Source organism: Aspergillus sclerotioniger (assembly GCF_003184525.1).
Source record: "Aspergillus sclerotioniger CBS 115572 chromosome Unknown BO94scaffold_8, whole genome shotgun sequence".
Classification (NCBI taxonomy): domain Eukaryota; kingdom Fungi; phylum Ascomycota; class Eurotiomycetes; order Eurotiales; family Aspergillaceae; genus Aspergillus; species Aspergillus sclerotioniger.
In genome coordinates, this window is record NW_020290998.1 from 470,601 (window position 1) to 492,868 (window position 22,268).

General features: G+C 33.8%; 2 protein-coding genes across 2 annotated transcripts; one reads left to right on the forward strand and one right to left on the reverse strand.

Moving 5' to 3' along the window:
- Positions 1–982: 982 nt before the first annotated feature.
- On the forward strand, positions 983–1,874 carry BO94DRAFT_380329 (uncharacterized protein). The gene has a single exon (XM_025607258.1). The coding sequence runs from the start codon at positions 1,219–1,221 to the stop codon at positions 1,789–1,791; it is 573 nt and encodes a 190-aa protein (XP_025469537.1). The 5' UTR covers positions 983–1,218; the 3' UTR covers positions 1,792–1,874.
- A 1,432-nt stretch (positions 1,875–3,306) lies between these two features.
- hrmA lies at positions 3,307–3,872 on the reverse strand (the record flags this gene model as incomplete). Its single annotated transcript, XM_025616827.1, has 1 exon — positions 3,307–3,872. A coding segment is annotated over one exon (282 nt), but the record flags the coding sequence as incomplete, so codon positions are not given.
- Between the last annotated feature and the right edge of the window lie 18,396 nt (positions 3,873–22,268).

Consider the following 22,268-nt stretch of genomic DNA (forward strand, 5'->3'; position numbering starts at 1 on the left):
TAGAAGTAGCATCTCAGTATAAGAATTGAAGTTTAAGGGCAAGTTATTGACGGTAAAATACTACTATCAGCTCTATTTATAGGGCCTGGAAAAGCTTACGGTCCTAACAAGTCATACTAAAACCAGGTGAACTTCAGCCTCAAGTTAATGTTAAAAAGAATTGATTCGTAGCCGAGCATTATATATGAGGTATGATTAAGCCTCAAACAGATATTATCAAAGAAAATGAGCCAGGAACGCGTAACTAGAGCAATTTAAAATAACTAAGAATAATAATTTCTATCTTGTCCGCCTTGAACAGTCCAGAAGTTCAAGATCATATATCAATACAGTATTGTAAAACAATATTAACCTCAGTTTCAAGAGTCTTAGAATATTTAACCATGTTAAATCACAGTGGACAGACTATCATGAGTTTTTAGGTAATTAAGATAGGATATCTTCATAATCTCTTTGGCGGAATCCAAGCCATAGGTATTAAAAAGAGGATCACTGTTTTTAAGTTAGTTTCTAACCAGCTTGAATAAATAATTATTCTGTTTATAGTACTTTACAAGCCTCTTGATATGTCCGAGACAGAGCCAGACATTAAAATAGGTTGTATTACTTATAATCCTATCTTTTATCTCAATTATAAGAGTTTAAAGATATGAATAGAGATACCACTACTTATAAATCCGGAATTCTTTAACAATATTCTCTAGCATAAGTAAAAATATAGGCTCCCGTATATTATATGAATAAATCTGGGTATAATAATAGACTGATAAAGCTATATATATATTTAAGATAATCCTGCATGTCCTCAAGCTTTACTCATAGAGAGATAGATAAATACAAGTATGACTTAATCAGGCTTTATTATTTAATATTATTAAGATATTTCCCGTGATTTCTTGTAACTAACTGAAAGTTTTCCAAGTAATAAGAATAGCTGAAGCCTTAGAATAATAATATATATTGGATTACAAAAATAAGAGTTTAGATGATCTCAGGATTAATATAAGATTCCAGTCCCTTATAGCATTTCTGTCTGAAACTTATAGATTAGTCAGTCTTATATATATTCTAATCTTAGCTTTATAAATGTAATGCCCATGTACTTCTAAGCCAGCATGTTCTTTTATCAAAGCCTTATTCTAATAATATATTAATATCTAGACTTGGCAACTTCATATTAATCTGTGAAACGAGAGGATCCTGTTTAACTTGATTTGGATGCTGCTGCAAGATCTTACAAGGAAGAACTTTCATTTATTGGGCCTGCTCGATCGTATGATGCTGCCAGGTTTAGCAGTGGACAGAAGTGGACAGAAGCGGCAGAAGTGGACAGAAGTGGACAGAAGTGGACAGAAGCAGCAGGAGTGGACAGAAGTGGACAGAAGTGGACAGAAGCGGCAGAAGTGGACAGAAGTGGACAGAAGCGGCAGAAGTGGACAGAAGTGGACAGAAGTGGACAGAAGTGGACAGAAGTGGACAGAAGTGGACAGAAGTGGACAGAAGTGGACAGAAGTGGACAGAAGTGGACAGAAGTGGACAGAAGTGGACAGAAGTGGACAGAAGTGGACAGAAGTGGACAGAAGTGGACAGAAGTGGACAGAAGTGGACAGAAGTGGACAGAAGTGGACAGAAGTGGACAGAAGTGGACAGAAGTGGACAGAAGTGGACAGAAGTGGACAGAAGTGGACAGAAGTGGACAGAAGTGGACAGAAGTGGAGAGTGGACAGAAGTGGACAGAAGTGGACAGAAGCAGAGATGTGCACAGAAGTGGACAGGAGTAGACAGAAGTAGACAGAAGTAGACAGAAGTGGACAGACTAATTAGATAGAACCGGATAGGTGGTACAGATCAGGGTACTACAGAGTACTTTACAGTGATTTAGCTAGAAAGCTGATCATAATAATCAGAAATTTTAATAACTGTGATTTAATTCAGTCCTGCTAATATATGGTTGGGGTCCGCTGGTATGCTCTCATATAACTTATCTGGTTACTTAAACTAAGCTCAGATAGTTTCATGATTCCTTTAATAATAGAAATAGTCTGACCTGACTTCCAGGCTCATTTCCTAATCAGATTCTCCTTATTTCTTTTATAAAAAATAAAATATACAATCATTCTTATTTGTCCTAGATTGCAGAAATTACTTATTTATCTATTAAGTTATCTGAAAGCTTGGAGTGAAGATATAGCGTCTAATAATATTAAAGATAATAGGATAGAGAATACTTATTTAAATAACAGGCATATTCAGTCTTATGGTAAATATACTTATAGAACATGCAATCTTAATCATTAGATACAGGCAGAAGTAATCCAGTCATGATATAGCTAAGTATTACCGGCAATAAGATGTTAGTAAGGTTAGACTATTTTTACACTATCTAATCTTATACTAAATTCTTCTCATCTATAAATTTGGAGACTTTAATATGATACTGAACTATTATCTTCATAATATAAGTCTCTTTTAACTTGTTTAACTATTATAAACTCTACTGATTATCCGTCTTCCAGTCTTGCATCAGAGATGCACCTATATTTTATCAAGTTATGATAATTTAAAGTATAGTTATCTTATTAAAGCTAGTATTATTAATCAAGCATGTCAGATATGTCAGGGCTAGTTATGAAGGATTTATTAATATATCTAAACAAGCTATCTTTACTATAGAAAGTCTAACGATCTTTAGCACACAGCTTGGAAGAATGAATTCTCTGATCCAGCTATCTTTGAGAAATATATTATACACTTCTTTAATAATATTAATACTAAGAACCTCAAGCGAAATCTTTACTGCTTGAACTATGATAAAATCCGGTTCAAAAATAAAAAAGGAACCATATATATTATATAAGAGAGTGGTGAAATAATCCTTCCTGCCAAAATTAGGGTGCTTATAAAGGATGGAAAATCATGAATCATAAAAAGACTATAACTGTCTAGATACTATTTAGAGGAGTAGACTGTGTATATAGATTATTTATTAGACTTAAACTTATATAAAATCTAACACACAATTTAATCTGTCCATGATAAGGTTGTACTTACCATATTTATATTGTAATACAGTCTGTGATATCTATTAAAAATTGATTTTTTTTTATTATCTTAATTTATTATTATTTATATCTTTACATATATCTATACTGAAAATTGATTATATTACTGCGACAGTTGCTTCTCATAAAGTAAAATATACTAAATCTGATATTAATTAAAGTTAATTATAGTAACGATCTTAAGTAAGCTTCCTCACCAATTTTCCTTGATATTATATCTAGATGATCTGAGTCTAGAGTAATATCCAAAGAGCTCTTTTGGGAAATATTAAGAGCGCATACAGAGAGTATAGATGCTATTTTTTAAGTCAAGTTTGGAAATAGAACATCAGTAAGCTTTAATACTCATTCTACTTTAACATGAATTATTAAATCTTTATAATTTTTATTAAGAATATTTGTCTAGACACTTTCAGTGGTCTCCAAAAGTGGATTCTTAGCCTTGGCTTGGACTTGATTAAGAGAGTGCTTAATTATATTAAATATAGTATTACTAAAGGCACTGTATACTGCAGTAAGGTTGTTAAGCTATAATAAATAGTATTTATTTTTATCAGTATCAGTAAGTGGTGGAGTGAGATAGAAGATAGCATTCAATAATTTCTTGAATATTAAAGTTTTCTCAAGGCCATGCTTCCGAGTGATATCTAGAAAGATAGGCAAGGCCTTGTTGCATGAAAAAAGAGTTTCTTGCTTGGTATACTTGCTCTTGAATTTTGAGATGTTAAATAACAGGCAGACTCGTGATATAATAACAAGAATGAAAGGGACAAAAACTTGAGAATTAATCTTAAAAATATTTAGATAGATATTTTAAGTCTTTTTTTATCAGTGTTGTTGCACGTAGTGACTGTTCTAATATCTGTTATTATTCTTTGGTTTTTCCGTGAAATTAGTCATACAGGCAATGAATAGGTACTCCTCTAAGAGTAAGAGTAAGCTATTGGGTATTGTTTAGCAGACATTAATCTGTTACCATTTTTGGTAAAGAAGCTCAAGAAAATTGGACCTTATAGTTATCATCAAGTGGGCTGGTGAGCAGAAAGATGGAACCTGTCAAATGAAGTGGACAGAAGTGGACAGGCTGGACAGAAGTAGACAGATTGGACAGAAGTGGACAGATTGGACAGAAGTGGACAGATTAGACAGAAGTGGACAGATTGGACAGAAGTGGACAGTGAGATGGCTGTTCAAACATGAAAAAAGCCTCACATTGGTGCTAACTACTCTACAACTTTAAGCGTAAGGAGAAAAAAAGAAAACAGGAAGTGTTGTGGGCGCTCGCTTGAAGAAAATAACAGTAAAGCAAACAAAACAAACGTAGTTATATAATCCTGAACAAGGCTGCCGTCACAGACAGACTGGACAGAAGTGGACAGACTGGACAGAAGTGGAAGTGAGGTGAAGTGAGGTGAAGTGATCTTCATTTACTGAGAGACATTTTAGGCATTAACCTAAATACTTGGCAACAGCTAATCAGGAAGTATCTAAATATATAATACTTTCCAGTATATAATATTCTATTCCAACTGCATTACCAGAGATATGAGATAAAGTATTATCATCATCTTAATATAGATACTTAATCAGTCACTGCATCTAGTCAGACATCAGTTTTATATACAGCACCAACTCTTCCAAAATGTTCTGATTGTTGGGCCATGAATTAAGACATTGCCACAGTCGGCTTGATTTTAAGAGTATAGTACCGTCATGGGGTAGCCAAAGTGACCTTATACTAAACAGGTTATCTTTACTAGGTAAAGGGGCTTGCAAGACGGCTACTTATAAAGTATATTATTACTGGGCTTGCTCCTGCTTAGAAGATATGAATTCCTGGAGCCATTATTTAACATCCTATTCAAGACTATAATTTGATATGTAAAGGATACAGGCCGACAGACCATGATGGGCTTGCATGAAAGGGTATCAAATTCCATCTCTGCTCATGCTATCCTGATGGGAGCTCTAGCTATAGTATTCCAGCTCAGCATGTATGTACGATCGCTGTTTAATATACGTGTAAATTCAAAACTCTAGTAGTACATAGATGGTTAATGCATTGTAGTAGATAATCTGCCATCATGCATGGTAGGCCGTGCTGTTTGTAATGCTACGGGCTAGAGAAGTATGACCATTATTTTAAGCTGTATTAAATCCTATTAAAACATTGCGAAGCTGTAATTCGCGTTTTCAGCTTATTGTATGGATGATTGGAGAACACCATCAGGTCTGCTGCGTTTTGCGATTTTAGAGAAATCCTATTAGTAGTGAACGAGTCCCAGCTTGTCAATTTGTTCCTTTACAGAATATGTTATACCTTAACGTTAACGTATCCGGTAAGCGAGCGCCGCACGTAAGCGAGCGCCGCACCTCTACCCGATTTTTATATATAGGTGAAATTCTAGGGCCATTATCAACAAAATAATTGCATTTCTATCTAAAAAGTAATTAGGAACTCGATTAGGACATTGTAATCGCCTATGTCCTAAAATATGACAATCACTGCAGCGCGGGGGCGCTCGTACGCGTGGCCTATCTGCAGGAAGTGCAGGATCTAGGAGAAGCGTATTTTGAGCTTCATTAACCTCATTCTCACGCTGGAACTGCTCTAGGCCTTCCTGAATAGCTGGCCCCTCTGTAAGAGCTAGCTGCCTAGTAGAGCGTTTCCTTTTTCGAAGCTTCTTTGCATTAGAAGCGCATAATTCATGGATTTCTTCGCGTGCAAGAATAAGCTCATTAAGATGTAATTCATGGCCTTTAATAAGCTTATCAAACCGCGCCTCTAGTGAAGATGAAGGACTCTGCGTACGCGCTCTAAGTAGCTGCTTCACAGTAGATGCCTGCTTTTCAAGCTGCCTAGTTATATAAGGTGTTTTTGGAACTGTATTGGTTAATCAACTGCCTGGTGGCGTAGGGATCTTTAGCTGAATATTCAGCTAACTGAGTACCCTGTCTAGATTAAATGGAACTAGGCCAGCACCTGCGAAGCTATTCTGAATAGTATCTATTTAAAAAGCATGTTTGTGAGCTTGTGAAAAGGCCTCTAGAAAATCAAGCTTGTTAATATAGTTGATTTCTAAGCATGCCTGCTTCTCTACTAAGCTGCCGTGCACCCGCTTTAAAGGCGAGAAGTAGCCAACATCTAGAGGCTGTAATAGATATGATGAATATACAGACATGTAGATAGGAATAATATTATTCTCACTATATATCTGGTCGAATTAAAGTATAAGATGGCTGCTATGGCTGTCTAGAATTAGAAGACAATATCCCCCAGTTATACAACTAATAGTAGCAGAAATAAAGAGGTTTTGAAGCCAGCGAAGGCCTATCTCGTCCGTAGTCCATCCATTAGGACTAACCTCAATCCTGCTATCGCGTGAAAGTTTGATATCTTGATACTAACTCTCTATATGGACCTTTCCTTTAAAGATCACATATGGAAAAAGCGCCCAACTGGTAAAGTTAATATACTCAATTAAAGTAATCTATTCTCAATTATCTGATTATACAAGAGAGGCCTTTCCGTAGTAATCAGCTTTAGTAACTACTTGAGCAGTAGCTACTAAGCCCATAGTGAAGCTAGTTTCATCAAAATTATAGATATCTTCTTGTGTAATCCTGTGTTACATTATAGTGATTTGTACGCGATCAAACCACTCCTTAATAACTTTAAGGTCTTCGCATTTAGCGCGCTGATAATCATAACATCGAGTATAGCAAGTTTTTAAGCGATCTTATCATTTAATAAAGTTGTATACCTATTTCTCCCTGACTGATTAGATTGGTGTAGTACCACGCTGAGCGAGTAGAATATTGGCCATTTCTCATATATGAGAGGGTTAGGGAGGCGCTTCACGTCGATCTAGCGATAGAATCCATTATACGAGCGATTCCTCTTCATTTTGAGTTATTTTATGATTATTGGCGCGTATTTCTATACATATAGTAATACCATGAAGTCGCCTGCAGATAGTTCTCTCAGCAACATTATAAACACGAGCTGCTTCACGAATACTGCAAATTTCTGAATTTTTTACAGCAGAGACTGCTAGTAGGACTCTTCCTTCCTTTTCGATTAAATCTCTTGGATTTTGACGCGCTTTTGGAGGCATGGTTAGTGGTTGAAATGAGCGAGGTGTTTGACCGCGATCAAAATTTAGGAGGTGCGGCGCTCGCTTACGTGCGGCGCTCGCTTACCGGATACGTTAGTTAGTCTCTATCATTAGTCATCCCTTCTCGAGCAAGCATGGAACACACGGACCAGACGCAGACCTTGTCCATGGGGACACAGATTATCACCAGGAAACTCGCCTTCCATACAATGGAACAGCTAGGCTACCTTTATGTTAGTGATAGAATGCCATCAGACAAGGACACTGTAAGAGTTGAGAGGGTTTTCCAGGAGAGCAAAAAGTATATTACAGCTGGTTTTAACTACTGTAAAGGAGGGAATGAGTCCAGAACATTTCTGAAGTCAGATAGTGAAGTACATATCCTGATACCTGATTCGCGGGCTTTATTGAAAAAGTAGTGGTTTTACAGTATTCTTAAAAACAAACTGAAATTGGATTTCAATGATATAAAGCAGCAGGGACCTGTAATTATCAAATTTAAGGATAATATTAAGATTAAACAGTTCATGAGAGCCCATTTATTATGTAATACTGTCTCTGTCTTCCGCCCCCTGAGAAATCCCATGTGCTGGAATAATGGGTTGTTCAAGCTTTTTACATATTCTCATCATCAAATAAACAAGAAATTTGAGCGAAGCTTGAATAAGGATGTGCATAAGATTATCGTGAGTCTAGAGGAGTGTTTGTTTATAGACGGTGGTCTGTATATCAGACTGTCTCTAAAGAAAGGCATGCAGATAGTCTGGCAGGGATTCTCAAAATATCCTATACTAGCTGATATTGAGAATAACAAGGGACTCCCTTTTATAAAGATATAGTTTTTTTGTTGAATAATAGTTACTGGGCTTGTCAGTTATCGGAGGAATATGTAAAGAACGGGATGGCTTAATATGATTCTTGATATCAGCAAATTATATGTATTATAAATGATTGTTAGAGCTTCCAAACCTGTATTTTCCTTATACAGGATGATATGGTCTGAATAGCACGGAAATATAGTCATTTAAATACATAAGCTGGAAAAGATGTCTGTGTTTAGTAGATGTTTGATTTTATCATCTAGAAGTTGTCAAACCCTAGGATCGCTTCTCCCTGTTCCTGTTAGCTTAGCTTCTATTCCGAGTCGTACCTTTGAACTGAATCAAGGTAAGTCAGATCGATGACTATCTAAGGAGAACTGGTCCTGAACAGAAGAAGAGAAGTAAGGCCAGATAGTGCCGCGCAGCTATCCGTAAGTAAGTGCGGACGAGTGTTATTGCTAAGCTTTACCAAAACATATGGTTACTTAAAGATAATGTTATTGAGCACGAAGAACAGAACTAGCTAAGTACATGAAAGAGTGTCCTTATATCCTATCCTTCGTATACCATTTCGTATACCATTCAGGGTAGACCGAGGGTCGGTCTAATCACGTTCCTGGATCCCGTATACCATATCGTATATCCTCGATGGTAGATCTGATGGTAGATGGTCACGTGACACAGCGCTGCCTCGGACGTTACTCCGACCGGGATTCTACTCAATAAGAGTTGCTGGTTGCCCGAGTCCTGCCTGGTCATCGCTTTCTGCCTGACGAGTCCGCTCCTGCTAGTAACCTGGCTAGCAGGGGTCTGTAACAGAAGTGCCGGCATTTTCAAGAATAAAGTACTTGCTGGACTCATCTCTTTTTTAATGTAAATATACTTGGTCTTTGCCTGTACCATTCATTTCTGACTTGAACAGTTAAATATAGAAAACTTTCAGACACCTTCACCTCGAGCCTGTTCAAGATCTTTGAGTATGACGGTCTGGCCAATTTTTAGAAAGTATTATAGCTCTAACTGATCGTCTCTCACTATTCTGTCATCATATCTGATAAGTCATGGATTTGTAACCAATATTTGGTTAAGTGTGCCCATGAGAAAGGGTAAGAAGAGGGACAGGTACAGCAGTAAATGCTGAGAAAAAGAGAGATAAGGAAGTAGAAAACTAGAACTGTTACTGTCTTATATAGAGTACCAGCATTCACTTCTATAATTGGTGTCTATTATGCGGAGGATTTACTATCAATTTTATTAGCTTTAGTCCCTTACTGTCCTTAACTAAGTAAGGTTCTCTTACACATACCCTTGAGCCAGGGATGTGGGCTGAGTAGTGGAGAAATGTAATTACTCTAATAATAGGTCACGAAGTATATGAGAGGTGCTTGTTGAAAATGGCACTAGGATCAGTATCATCCTACCTAATCTATAAAGAGTCAAGCATTGTCAGATCAATGAAGCTGAGCAAGAAGACAGGCTCGCCTGTAGACCCTAATAGGTCACTCTAAGCCTTATACATGTTTTTTTATAAATCTTTACTTACAGTCCCAGTAGTAAAATTCACCTTCATTCAGTGACTCTATCCAGCCTTAGTAGACTGTGAGAACACACCAATATAAAGCGCACTGATCATACTAAGCTGGAAACTATTAAACATATCCTCCAACCCAAAATTACACTTTCCAGCCATATAGTTAGATATTAGGCCCCTGTCTTGAATATACCTGGAGTTTCAGGCTTCATAGCCGAATGCTGTATTCATCATATACACAGCTTCCATGGCATGATTCAATCCTCTAATTAGTTAGGAGCCTGTCAGGAGTTGTTAAAGACACTGTGTTTATTAGGGAGGAATAATACAGGATTTCATATTTGTATATGGACACGCTGAGGCTCACCTGACCACTATTCATTCAAATTATATTAATATTCCTGGGCGGAAAGTTAATTCGGTGCCTAGCTGTTAATAAAATAATAAGTAATCTAAGTTACTGCAGGGGACCCTCTTCATAAGGCTTACAGACAATATAGTACCTGATACTGGCCTATTTTCAGTATTATAAACAGATAATATTCTGTTAACCCAGATTTTAAAGAAAAAATAGAGATTATTAAGATATTTGGAACCGAGGGCAAGATCTGCCACTAATACCGCGTCGGTAAATTAAATTGAAAGTCTGTAATGGTTGCAGTAAAGGGCACTAGCTAGGCTAGTTATCTTCAGACTTTTGCTCTATGCTTACATGTCTCCATTCCAGATCTTGATTCTCTAATATTCAGGTAGATACATGCTCGTATATTTCATTGTAATTAGAAAGTAGAGCTGTTATGAATTTTGATCTGAAGATAGAGTCTTGCCACTTCTCCTCTTCATGATTTATCGTGATCTTCAGTCCTTCTAAGGCTCAGCCTTTTGTATCACTATATTTTAGCATACAGCTCCTATCTCGATAGACAAGGAATGATATCTTGCTGTGGTCCAAGCCTCTTTTATAGCTTGCTCAGTGTCCACTCAGTTCTCATATATATATAGATCATATTGTGCTTAAATAGGCTTAACATTTTCATTTTTGTATGCTAAAAGCTCAGACATCATTACTTCTGCTTGCTTATCTTATCTAAAAAAGCTACAGATACAGTCTAATAACAGGAACAGGTATAAATTTCTACATATCTAATTTATCAAATATATTATTTCTAGTTACTAGTGATAAGCATTACAGCAATGATAACATGCCCTTATAAAGCCCGAGGAAATATAGCTCGGTATGCTTATACCCGGTTACCCAAAACCAAATTTAGTAAAATCAATATAATCTAAATAAATAACCATATCCTGTAGGCCTACGGAATCTTCAGCCAACCATAAGTGAGGTTAGTCTGATTATATAAAAGAAAATTGATCTAATATCTTTAATAGCGTGTATAGTTATCTATTCCATTCACCATACACAGCACAGTAGTATTTCCTGTAGCAAGCAATAGAATATGACTATATAATACTGACTACACGAGTTTACTTACAAAGCTAATGGGTTTGATCTAGTTAAACTTGCCTGTAACAGTTGCGATGATACTTGGAGAACATAGCTAGCCTCAAACCTCAAAGGCTTCTTGCAATTTTCCTGGCCTTAAAAATAGGAAAACAGGCTAGAAACTTGAAAAACTGTTCTGAAGTTGATGGGCTGATTAAGCCGTATTTATGTATCAATATTCCATTGATATCTTAAGTTGACTGCTGAGAAGCAGGCAGCTAGTTACTTGTAGTCGTACCAAGACCTTACCTATTTTGGTTTAGCCGGAAACATGTTACTAATAAGAACTCAAAGTCATTACACTAACTATAGCAACAACATATACTATCAACAAACTGTCAAACCCTAGGATCGCTTCTCCCTGTTCCTGTTAGCTTAGCTCCCGTTCCGATACGTACCTTGTGAACTGAATCAAAGATAGTCAGGTTAATGACTATCTAAAGATGACTTGATCTGAACAAGAAAAGAGAAGTAAGGCCAGATAGTGCCGCGCAGCTATCCGTAAGTAAGTGCAGACAAGTATTGTTGTTAAGCTCTACCAAACGTATGGTTACTTAAAGACAGTATTATTGAGTATAAAGAACAGAACTAGCTAAATATATGAAAGAGTGTCCTTATATCCTATCCTTCATCATGGTGTTACCATGATATATCATGTCACTGGTATGTCCTGTCATAGCACCACCATGTTCTGTTATAGTACTGCTATATCTTATTATATTGATGATATGTCCATTGTGGTCATGTGTTATGTAACCATCCCAGTTTATAGGTTACTCAGATTAGGATTCTACTTGATAAGAGCCCTCACCTTCCGGACGTAGCCTTCTACCTAATGAGTCTGTCTTATTAGTTTATTCAGCTAGCAGGGGTCCGTAACACCACTTCCCCTCTTTCAAGGTTTCTTATTCCCAAGGAACATAAATCTGCAGTGCCTCTTTCCTGAGATAAGTATCTGGTATCATTTCCCAAAACTTTATTTAGATTGTTAATCATATTGTCTAGTTCTTCTGTTTATAAGAAGAGTCTTTACTGATAGATTAAGAATAAAGATTTCCTTATGGTTTTTCCTTATAAGCGCTGTATTCGCCTTCACAAGGTTTATATTAAATCTAAAAATTCTGATCACTGTAATAAATATGTTAAAACAAATAGTATTTATTATAAAATATCTGATTCTTCCTTCTCTAACACTGAGTAGAAGTGTTTAATTAAGGCTCAAAATTCTATTAAAGAAGAGGAAGAAATCATCCTGGCAAAACTTCTTCGGCTGTAGAAATAAAAACAGTTATTATAAAAATAAGCTGGTGATTTTATAGCTCGTGATATAAAGAAGATTAAGGAGCTGGAAGAGCTTAAGAAGTAAGAATAAAAGAAATATAAGGCGCAAGCGAGACTGTGCGATTAACAAGCTATAATATTTAAGACTGAGACTAGTATTATCATAGGTAGTGTTAAACTAGCCGTTATATCTGAGCTTGATCTTAGTTTATCCTAACTTATTGGCTCTCCTTCTTTCTAGACAAACTTTAACTTGTTTACTAGTAGTACTGTTTTACAAGCTAGTAACAGTCTATCAAGTTCTTGATAAGTTCCCACATGTTCTCTGAGATATTATATTCTTCCTATTTTACTAGATACTTTGATTTACTGCTAATCTTCTTATAATCCAGGATCTTTTTAACTTTATATTCTTTCTTTATATTATTGTCAATCTCCATATTTTCTGCAATTCTAGCATTCTTTAGTGCGGGTTCCAACAATAAGATATAAAACACTAGATGAATTCTGTTCATCGATTTTGGTAACCTCAATTTGTAATTAACCAATCTTTTCTTGTCTTTAATAATAAATAGTCCTAACTTGTAATGATCAAGCTTCTGACTTGGTTGTTTTATCTTGATATTTCTGTAAAGTAGAAACATCTTTTTTCTTCTTTTAAAATCAGGTTTCCTCCCGTGTTTATGATTGTAGTATATCTTACTGTACAAGTTCATGAACTTAATATCTTAGAATAACTGTAGATATATGTTTCCCGTGAATATAATAATATTCTCAGCTATATTAGTAACTTGCTATCTTTCTAATAGTATTTCTAGAAACCTCAGGTAATATCCATAGTTAGTATAGAATAATAAGACTCTAATAGTTAAGTAACTAGTATTATTATATAAGAATTATACTATTAATAACAGATTTACTTAATCATCTTGCTAGTAATTTATATAATATCTCAGATATTGTTTAATTATCTGGTTAACTTTTTTTATTTGTCCATTCATCTGCGGGTAGTAAGCCATTATTATTTATTCTTCTATTTTTATAAGATTTGTAAATAATCTTTAGAACTTCAAGATAAATAACTTATCTTAGTCTGATATGATGTACTTTGGCATTCTATAATATATAATAATATTTTCTAGAAACAGTTCTACTATCTATATTACTGTTATTGTTATCTTACTTAGTATAAGATAGATATATTTAATAAGATGATCGGTAATGACCGTGATAATATTAAATCTTTCTGATTCTGGTAGTGAATTAATAAAGTTAATTATTATTTATTTTTATAGCTGTTGTGGCGCTTCCTGTACTTGTATTTATCCATAGAGTTAATGTCTTGTAGACTTGTTCTTAATATAAGTCTTATATTATCTAATATAATTACATACTTTTTATCTGAGATTCAGAATATAGTAATTCCTTGTAATTAGTTCAGTTATCTTTTCCATTTCTAAATAATCCTCAAGTAGTCTGTCATAATATCTAGCCATAATCTCTATCCTTATTGTAGTTAATACAAAGATTAATCTATGAAAATAGACTAGTCCATTTTTGTGAATGATGATTTTATTTGATAAGTCCTTACTTATTTTCTGGAATGTTTTATCATTTTTCATGCCTTTAGCTAATTATTTGATTAGATTACTACTTATTTCTAACATTGCTGCTAGGTTGGTCTTATTATAGCTGATCAACTCATCCGTATTTTGCTTCAGGATGGCCGGTTTAATAGCTTTTCTATTTAATTTATAGTTTAGCTTACAGCTCAGTATATCTGTGTGTCTATTTTCTGCTCTCTTATAGTGTATGATTCTGAAGTTATATTATGACAGAATCTCAGCCCATCGTGCCTGCCTTCTGGTTAACTCTTTGATTATTGTGAAGTAGGTCAAGTTCTTATGGTCTGTCTTTATAATAACAGTGTGCTTTGCCTCTTTAAGATAGACTCTTTATTGCTTGAACACTACTACTATAATTAGTAATTTTTTATTATGAATGTTGTAGTTGAGTTCTGCTTGAACCAACTTTCTTAAGTAAAATATAATCAGTCTCAGCTTTCTATCTTCTCCAGGTTGTGTTATACACATACCAACGGTGTAGTCTGATATGTCAGTTTTAATGATTATTTCTTTCTCTGGATCATGCTGTACAAGTACTAGTAATGTAGTAAATCACTACTTAATATCTTCAAACATATTCTGCTGTGGTTTTTTCTACTGATACTTCTTTAACTTCTTTATAAGCTTGAAGAGTAGTATTATGTAGATAGTGTATCTATCTATAAATTATTAATAGTAGTTAACTAATCTGATGAACTGCTGTAGTTCTTTCAGATTCCTAGATTAAGGCTAATCCTGTATGACTTGTACTTTAGCTTGCTCAGTATAGATTCTCTCTGTGGATATTCAGTGTTCCAGGAACTCTGTTTTTTGTATATAGAATTTACACTTCTTTGGCTTGTATTATAACTGATATAGATATAGTTTATATAGAACTAGTCTTATATGTCTTATATGTTCTTCCTCAGTCTTTGAGAAGATTAATATATTGTCTAGATAAGTAATTATAAATCTGTCAAGATATTCTCTAAGAACTTTGTTAATATATTACTGAAATGATGCTGATGTGTTGGTAAGCCTAAATAGTATAATCAAGTATTTAAAGTATCTATACTTTATTTTAAATACAGTCTTCCATTCTTTACCTTCTATAATATATATATGATAATATACATCCGTAATATTAAGTTTGGTAAATCACTTTGTTTCTTATATTTTATCTTAGATTTCCGAAATCAAAGATAATAAGTGTTAATCCTTGATTGTAATAACATTTAGTAGCTGATAATCCATGTATAGTTGTAAATTGTTGTCCTTTTTTAGTATAAATAGGACTCTATATTCTGTTAATGACTTCGAAGGCCTGATATTGCCTTTAACCAGCTAATTATTAATATATTCTTGTAGTGCCTGTGATTCCTTTTTAGATATTAGATAAATCTTTCTATATATTAATAACTTTTCTTTCTCTATAAAAATAATATGGTTATACTTTCCGTGCTAAGATAATTCAGATTGCTCTAGTTACTTGAATAAGTCCTTAAATCTCTTATACTGTGGTAGAATCTGCGCATCACTCTTGACCGCAGCTAGAAGTTTCCATAAATCTTCTAGTCTCTAGACAGTTATCTTAATCTCTATATTGGAGCTGTTAATACTGTACTCGCAGTACTTTTCTATTATTATTAGTACTTATCCTGATAATTCCATAAGCCAATCTCTCTGTGATGGCTTAGTTGCTGCTATTACTTATATAACTATATTTAAGATGCTATTTTCCTCTAAGTTACCTCTGATACCTAGCATGTTAAGCTTTTGTAACAATCTCAACCTCCTCTTATTAAATTGTTTAGTTCTTACTTCAGCTTCTTGCTGAGTAGCAGGCTGTACAGATCTAGACTCTATATCTGGTCTTTGCTGGTATTATCTTGGGCAATCATAATTCATGAATTAGAGACTCTCAGTCTTTTAATCAATCTATAAATTATGATTTCTGAGTTATAGAATTTCTAATATAATATCATACTGTCTTAAAGATGTCATGTCAAAGTCTATGTGCTTATAATAATTCTTTACAGTTATAAATACAGTTTCTGACTTAATTATTAATATAAGAGTTTCTAAATTCTCTCTATTTAGTTCTGTAATTAGTTTAGGTTCTTTTTTCTATTATCTGAGTATCCCAAGCTGTTATATGAATTGTGGGTGCATGAAGTTCCCGGTCACTCCAGAGTCTACCAGTACTTGAGTTAGTTAATCTAATATAACTGCTTAGATCTTCAGATATGGTCCTAATTCTGTGGCTACTAATTACTGTTCTGGCCAGTTAGGTTCTAACTGCCGTGGATATCTTTTTAAAAATCTTAAGCCTTTTATCTTTATTATATAATATATTATATACTGATTATCAAAATATGCCAGCCAATATATTAATCTGTAGTGAGGATATCTCCGGTATCTTTTATACATATAATTAAAGATATTATATAGATAGTAGCTTATCTTAGCCTTAACCACTTCCAGTACTCTAGATCAGTAGTTAGTAATGTATTTTTAATCATAGTATATTAAGCATGTGTTCATGTAGCACATAAGCCAAAGAAGTTTATCATGTTTTTAATAATCTTTACTTTCTTTGAAATGAATATATAGACATGGTTTATCATATCAAGGCTCCGTTTCTGTAATATTTATCTTCTAACTAATCTCTAATAACTAGTAATAATAGTCTGTGTTATCTCGTCTATATGTTAAACAAACTTCTGAGTAACAAGAATATCTTTGTAGATATTATTTTTAAGTCTTATTTTATGATTTCTGATATTTCAAATCCTAATATAGACAATACTGCATGATTATCCTGAACTCTGGGTAAAATTATGCTAGATTCTCTGAGATCTTCTTCAAAATATGGTCTAATTAATAAATAATATCCTCTTAATTATTTTTCTGGTTTTCCTTGTCCTCATCTTGCTGTAATAGACAGAGTTTACTAATTTCTAATAAAGATTTTTCAGGAGTATTAAGTATCTTATTAAGTCTTTTCTTACTGGGTTTAAGATTTTTAAGTAATGTATTATACTCTTTATTCAACAGTTCATCCTTATTCTAAACTATACTGGGATAGTCATTCCTCAGAACTGGCTTATAATTATTATTATTGACTTTTGTGGTCTAAACTAATAATACAAATAATCATTAATCCTCTTATTAACTAGATAATACTATTAACTTATCTAGAATAATCTATTATCTTAACTAATCATGATATATCCTGTTTTTTAACAGCTGATTATGCTGAATAGCATATAACTTCTTATTATCTAGTATCTGTATTACAGATTCTATCCAAACTTCGTGCTAAATGGCGGTGATATTATAGACTTCTCTGCCTTGATCTTGGTATATAGTCCTTAATTACTTCTGAGACTGTTACTGTTTCTGATTATAGTTCTTTAACTAGTGATCTGCTTTGCTACAGCTGAAGCACAAGCAGTCTTGTTTATACTGTTCAAGTTCCTCCTTAGATACTTAAGTCTGTTAAGTCTGATACTGTGCTACATCTAGCTCCATGGGTTTCGGCCCATAAGGATCTTTATATCCCAAGCTTCTAGGTTGTGCCGACTTTCTATTATTAGCTCGGTAACCTGGCTGGTTATTATATCAAGATATAGACCTGCTGATCTATTAACCTTCTTATTATTTTATATTAAAGTTATATAACTTATTATTAATCTTAACTACTGCTTTAATTATCTTAGCCAAGGTGTCCGGTTGTTCTTGCCAAATAATCTTTTCTTAGATCTCTATCTTGAGTTCTTTTTCAAATTATGAGATATAAGTATTATTATTTTAGTCTAGATAATTAATAACTTGCTGAAACTTTAAAGTATATACAGATACTAATTCTGTTTACTTAAATTATTATAACTTTTACTCAGTATTTTATATTATATTAATGTTTCCGAATATCTGTTCAAGATGCTGTTTAAATCTGATATAATTAATGAAAAGTTATTTTATATTATCATTCTGGTTACTTACCAACTTTTCTTATCACTCACAGATATATGGTTTAAACTAATCAAATATCGCTTCAGTAAGGTAAGTAAATGTGAAAAAGATCTTATCCTTCTTATTTCTAAGTCTTTCTTTATTCATGTTAAGATACAGATCTAACTGGATTAAGAAAGCTCTAAGCCGCGCTTGTTTGCCGTTAAATGGCTCGGGTGGTCGGACCTTAACAGATTTGACTAATAAGCAACCTTTAAATAACTGGTTCTATTATTCTAAGACAGTGACGCTTTCTTGTAGCTGACTAACTATATCTATCAGTTTCTTGGTCATCAGGCCCTGTTGCTGAGATGCTCGCGATGTGTTTGATATAGTCAATATAATGACTGATTATTACTAGATAATACTCGTACTGACTGGTGCTCAATGTGTCAAACCCTAGGATCACTTCTCCCTGTTCCTGTTAGCTTAGCTCCCGTTCTGATATGTACCTTGTGAACTGAATTAAAGATAGTCAGGTTGATGACTATCTAAAGATGACTTAATCTGAATAAGAGAAGAGAAGTAAGGCCAGATAGTGCCGCGCAGCTATCCGTAAGTAAGTATGGATAAGTATTATTACTAAGCTCTACCAAATATATGATTACTTAAAGACAGTGTTATTAAGCACGAAGAACAGAACTAGCTAAATATGTGAAAGAGTGTCCTTATATCCTATTCTTCGTCATGGCATTACCATGATATGTCATGTCACCAATATGTCCTATCGTAGCACCGCCATGTTCTGTTGTAGTGCTGCCATGTCCTATCATGTCAGTGACATGTCCGTTGTGGTCACGTGTTGTGTAACCGTCCCAGTTTATAGGTTACTCAGATCGGGATTCTACTCGATAAGAGCCCTCGCCTTCCGGACGTAGCCTTCTGCCTAACGAGTCCGCCTTACTAGTTCGTTCAGCTAGCAGGGGTCCGTAACACAAACAGCCCAGGCCTTCTGGAAGTCTTGCCACTTTATCTTAGATTATTCTACCCACACTCAAGTATCCTCTCTGTTAAGATTATGGATCACTAACAGCCTCTGAAGCAAAAGATTCAAGCTAAGGCCCTACTGAAGACTGCAAACTAATCTTTGAGTCACATAACAGAATTCCTAATAGAAGACCGGACATTTCTCATTGACCGTCTGCGCGGGATTGAACAAGAAGCAGATCCATGAATTATATTTCTATCAGCATAACCCGACAATAGAAGACGTGAAAATCCTATAGAAGATCTTTTTAAACATATCCTCGCCTGTAGATATCTCGCCTTAACCTTTAAAAAATGATTACAGGATAATTCAGAGATTATTCAGAAGATAGGACAATCTAAATATCTTCTTAGAAAGCATGATCTTTACTATATCTTTATAAAAGAACATAAACTGCCATAGACCATCCAAGTTAAGGATTAGATTAAATATAGACAGAAACTTCTACAGATTAAAGAAGGCACTGATATCCCAGGAATCTTTATTATACTATTATTTACTTTACTGAAATTCCCTTATTTTTATATGTCCGAGATTAAAAAAGCAATCTGCCTACTTAACAGTGAAGATTTTTCTAATATTAGAGCACTGATAACCCGTTATACAAACAAGTATGAAGTATATTATTAATATTATGTAAGAGTTATAGGTTCAGTTTTCTTAGTTCTGTTATCTATAATCATTCTGTTAACACTATCTAGATAAAGTCTTATATTTATCAAGGCTCTTTTCAGGGAATCCTATAATATCTTAAGAAGGATGAACCACACAAGCAGGTCCCTATATATCTAATTCAAATAAATAGGCGGCTTAATATTCTTTTTTTATAATAGAAGATGCCTGAAGATCCTTTCCAACTAATAGATATTATTATATAGTGATATCTTAATAATGTATCTCTTATTAAGGACAGAAGCCGGTTACTGTAATAGAACTATCTATTAAGTAAGAGCTTGCGATACTATACAAGTTCCTGTATTTACCAGTCTTTAAGTATAGACTAGATTATCTGATCATACTTTACTGTATATAGATACCTATCTAGAAATCTAATAATGATTATAGCATCTTTGATAAACAGAGTTATACTTTAGCCTGGTCTATGGATATGTGTAGCACTGTATTGAAAGCTAAGTACCTCAGATAATAAGAAGATAGTATCAACCAGTGATGGTGTTTAGACTTATACTATGGCCACATGTCCCAGTTGCTTTAAAATAGTAATGAATTTATATATTAGTATTATCTGGCCCTCTATAAGTATCTATCTTCCAGGGTATGGAATGTAATTAGCTTTAGGAAAATAATCCTGAGAGAAGAAGAAGGAAAGAGTGGGTTAAAAACCTTAGAAGAGTATTGCAGCAGTCTTTACAAGAATTATATAACTTTTAATATATATGTACAGTATGCTGGTGTATACAGCTACTAATATTAATACTATAGCTGGCTTACTTTACTCTACTTAGTTCTGATACTATATGTTAGGTAACTAGCTAATATATAGTGCTTATATAGTTATCTTTTTCCTACTTCATGATTTATAAATATTACCCACCAATCTATTTAGGCTGTACGGTAGTAAAGTTTACTAGGCTTGGTTTAATAATAAAGCAAGATTAATAGGGAAATATAGTATTCCGCTGCATGGCCCCCACTGCAGTAAGAACAAAGATACTAACTAGATATTTATAAATCTTTTTAAGCCTCCCTGTAATCCTGTAATAAGTACTTAAGCTATGATTTCACTTATTAGTACTAGATAAATAAAATGATCAAAACATGTATTTAATTATAAAGAGGACTAAAGATAGTCTAAAATAAGATCACGGTAGATAGGTAGAATGTAGATATATATGACTACCTGTGTTTATCAGTTTATAGCTTTATTCCAGCATAATAGATTTCCTATTTTCGCCTTTAACTACATGCAATATGTGGTAAGTATCATGCATATATATTTATATATATATTATAAGATAGACTGATCTAATACTCTGTAACATAAAGTAAGAAAAATGGCTATTTAAAACTTACTATATAACAGAAGAGGAGCCTATGATATCACAGATGTCAAGAAACCGGAAGTACCACCACCACCACCCACTACTCAATAAAACATTGGCTGGATAGGGTACAGCATCAGGCTAAGATAAATATATAAGATTTGCGTCCGTGATGGTATTAATAAGACTCTTTTTTTTTTCTTTTTCTTTTTTTTTTTCTGAGAAACTCCCAGAATAAGATATAGTAAACTAGTAAGGAGCTTCAAGATTTTTATATACTATATATCCAGTACAAATTTAAGATTGATAATCCTTTTAATAAATAACGGACTTTGCTGTACTAATAGCAGGTTTTAGCCAGTGATAAAGATAATAATAAGAGCCCAGATAAATCTATTTAAAATTATTTACTTACTCTTATATAACAGCCAGAAGCTTGGATATAGTTCTATCTTACAACTCTATAAATGCCAGTGAAATACCTTGGGCGTAATAATATTTATTCTAACTGTGATAATAGGTGGTTTATACAAAGATTAAGAAGTCATAAAACACTTTTCTGTCTAGTAATAATTACAGGTCTACTTTAATAGAGAGCTACTCTAGCATGAATAGCATGCCTGTTAGCAATAATCACAGATCTAGCTTAGGTAAACTGAACAGTACAAGGAGGAGGATTATCCAGTTAGTGCGTGTAGAACAGGCCCAAGACAGAGTTAGACAATATTTATAAAACCATAATCCCTAAGACTTTTATAAAGCTTTAAAATATTAATAGTCCTATTTTACACAAAACTAGCGGGTTATTATAAGCTTTTCACATCAATTAAGTGTTCCAGGTAAGATACTTGAAAGATTTTTAAAACTGATTCAGCTGGATATTGAAAGAAGGATTCTGAGAATAGGAACTCGCGGGCTAGTATAAACAGTCATACTATTAGTATTATAGAGTAATGATTCTACTCTGATTTTTTTTAGTACCCCTGCTATTTCTTAGGTTAGAGATAGTAAGACAGTAGACTGAGGATTGGAATAACAATAATCTCTGCTTATCATAGCTATACACTTATTTAATAGATAATAACTAGTATTCTGAAAAAGGATGATATTTATTATTTTCTTTTCTCTTCTGTAATTTACTACATAGATATTTGAGATTCTTAATTTGTACTTTCCTCATTCGCTGAAATCTGTAGAGAACTTGGTTATCAACCAGATTATATGAATAAATGATGTGGATTATAACTGCTAAATGATTTTTATGATAGTTAGTTCCCAGTCTTAAATACTTTTATTATTAATATACTAATACTCTTTTCTCAGTTATAATAGGTGAAGATAT

What these genes read in the sequence shown, in the direction of transcription:
- BO94DRAFT_380329 (XM_025607258.1), top strand. Translation starts at nt 1,219, where the DNA reads ATGCTGCTGCAAGATCTTACAAGGAAGAACTTTCATTTATTGGGCCTG.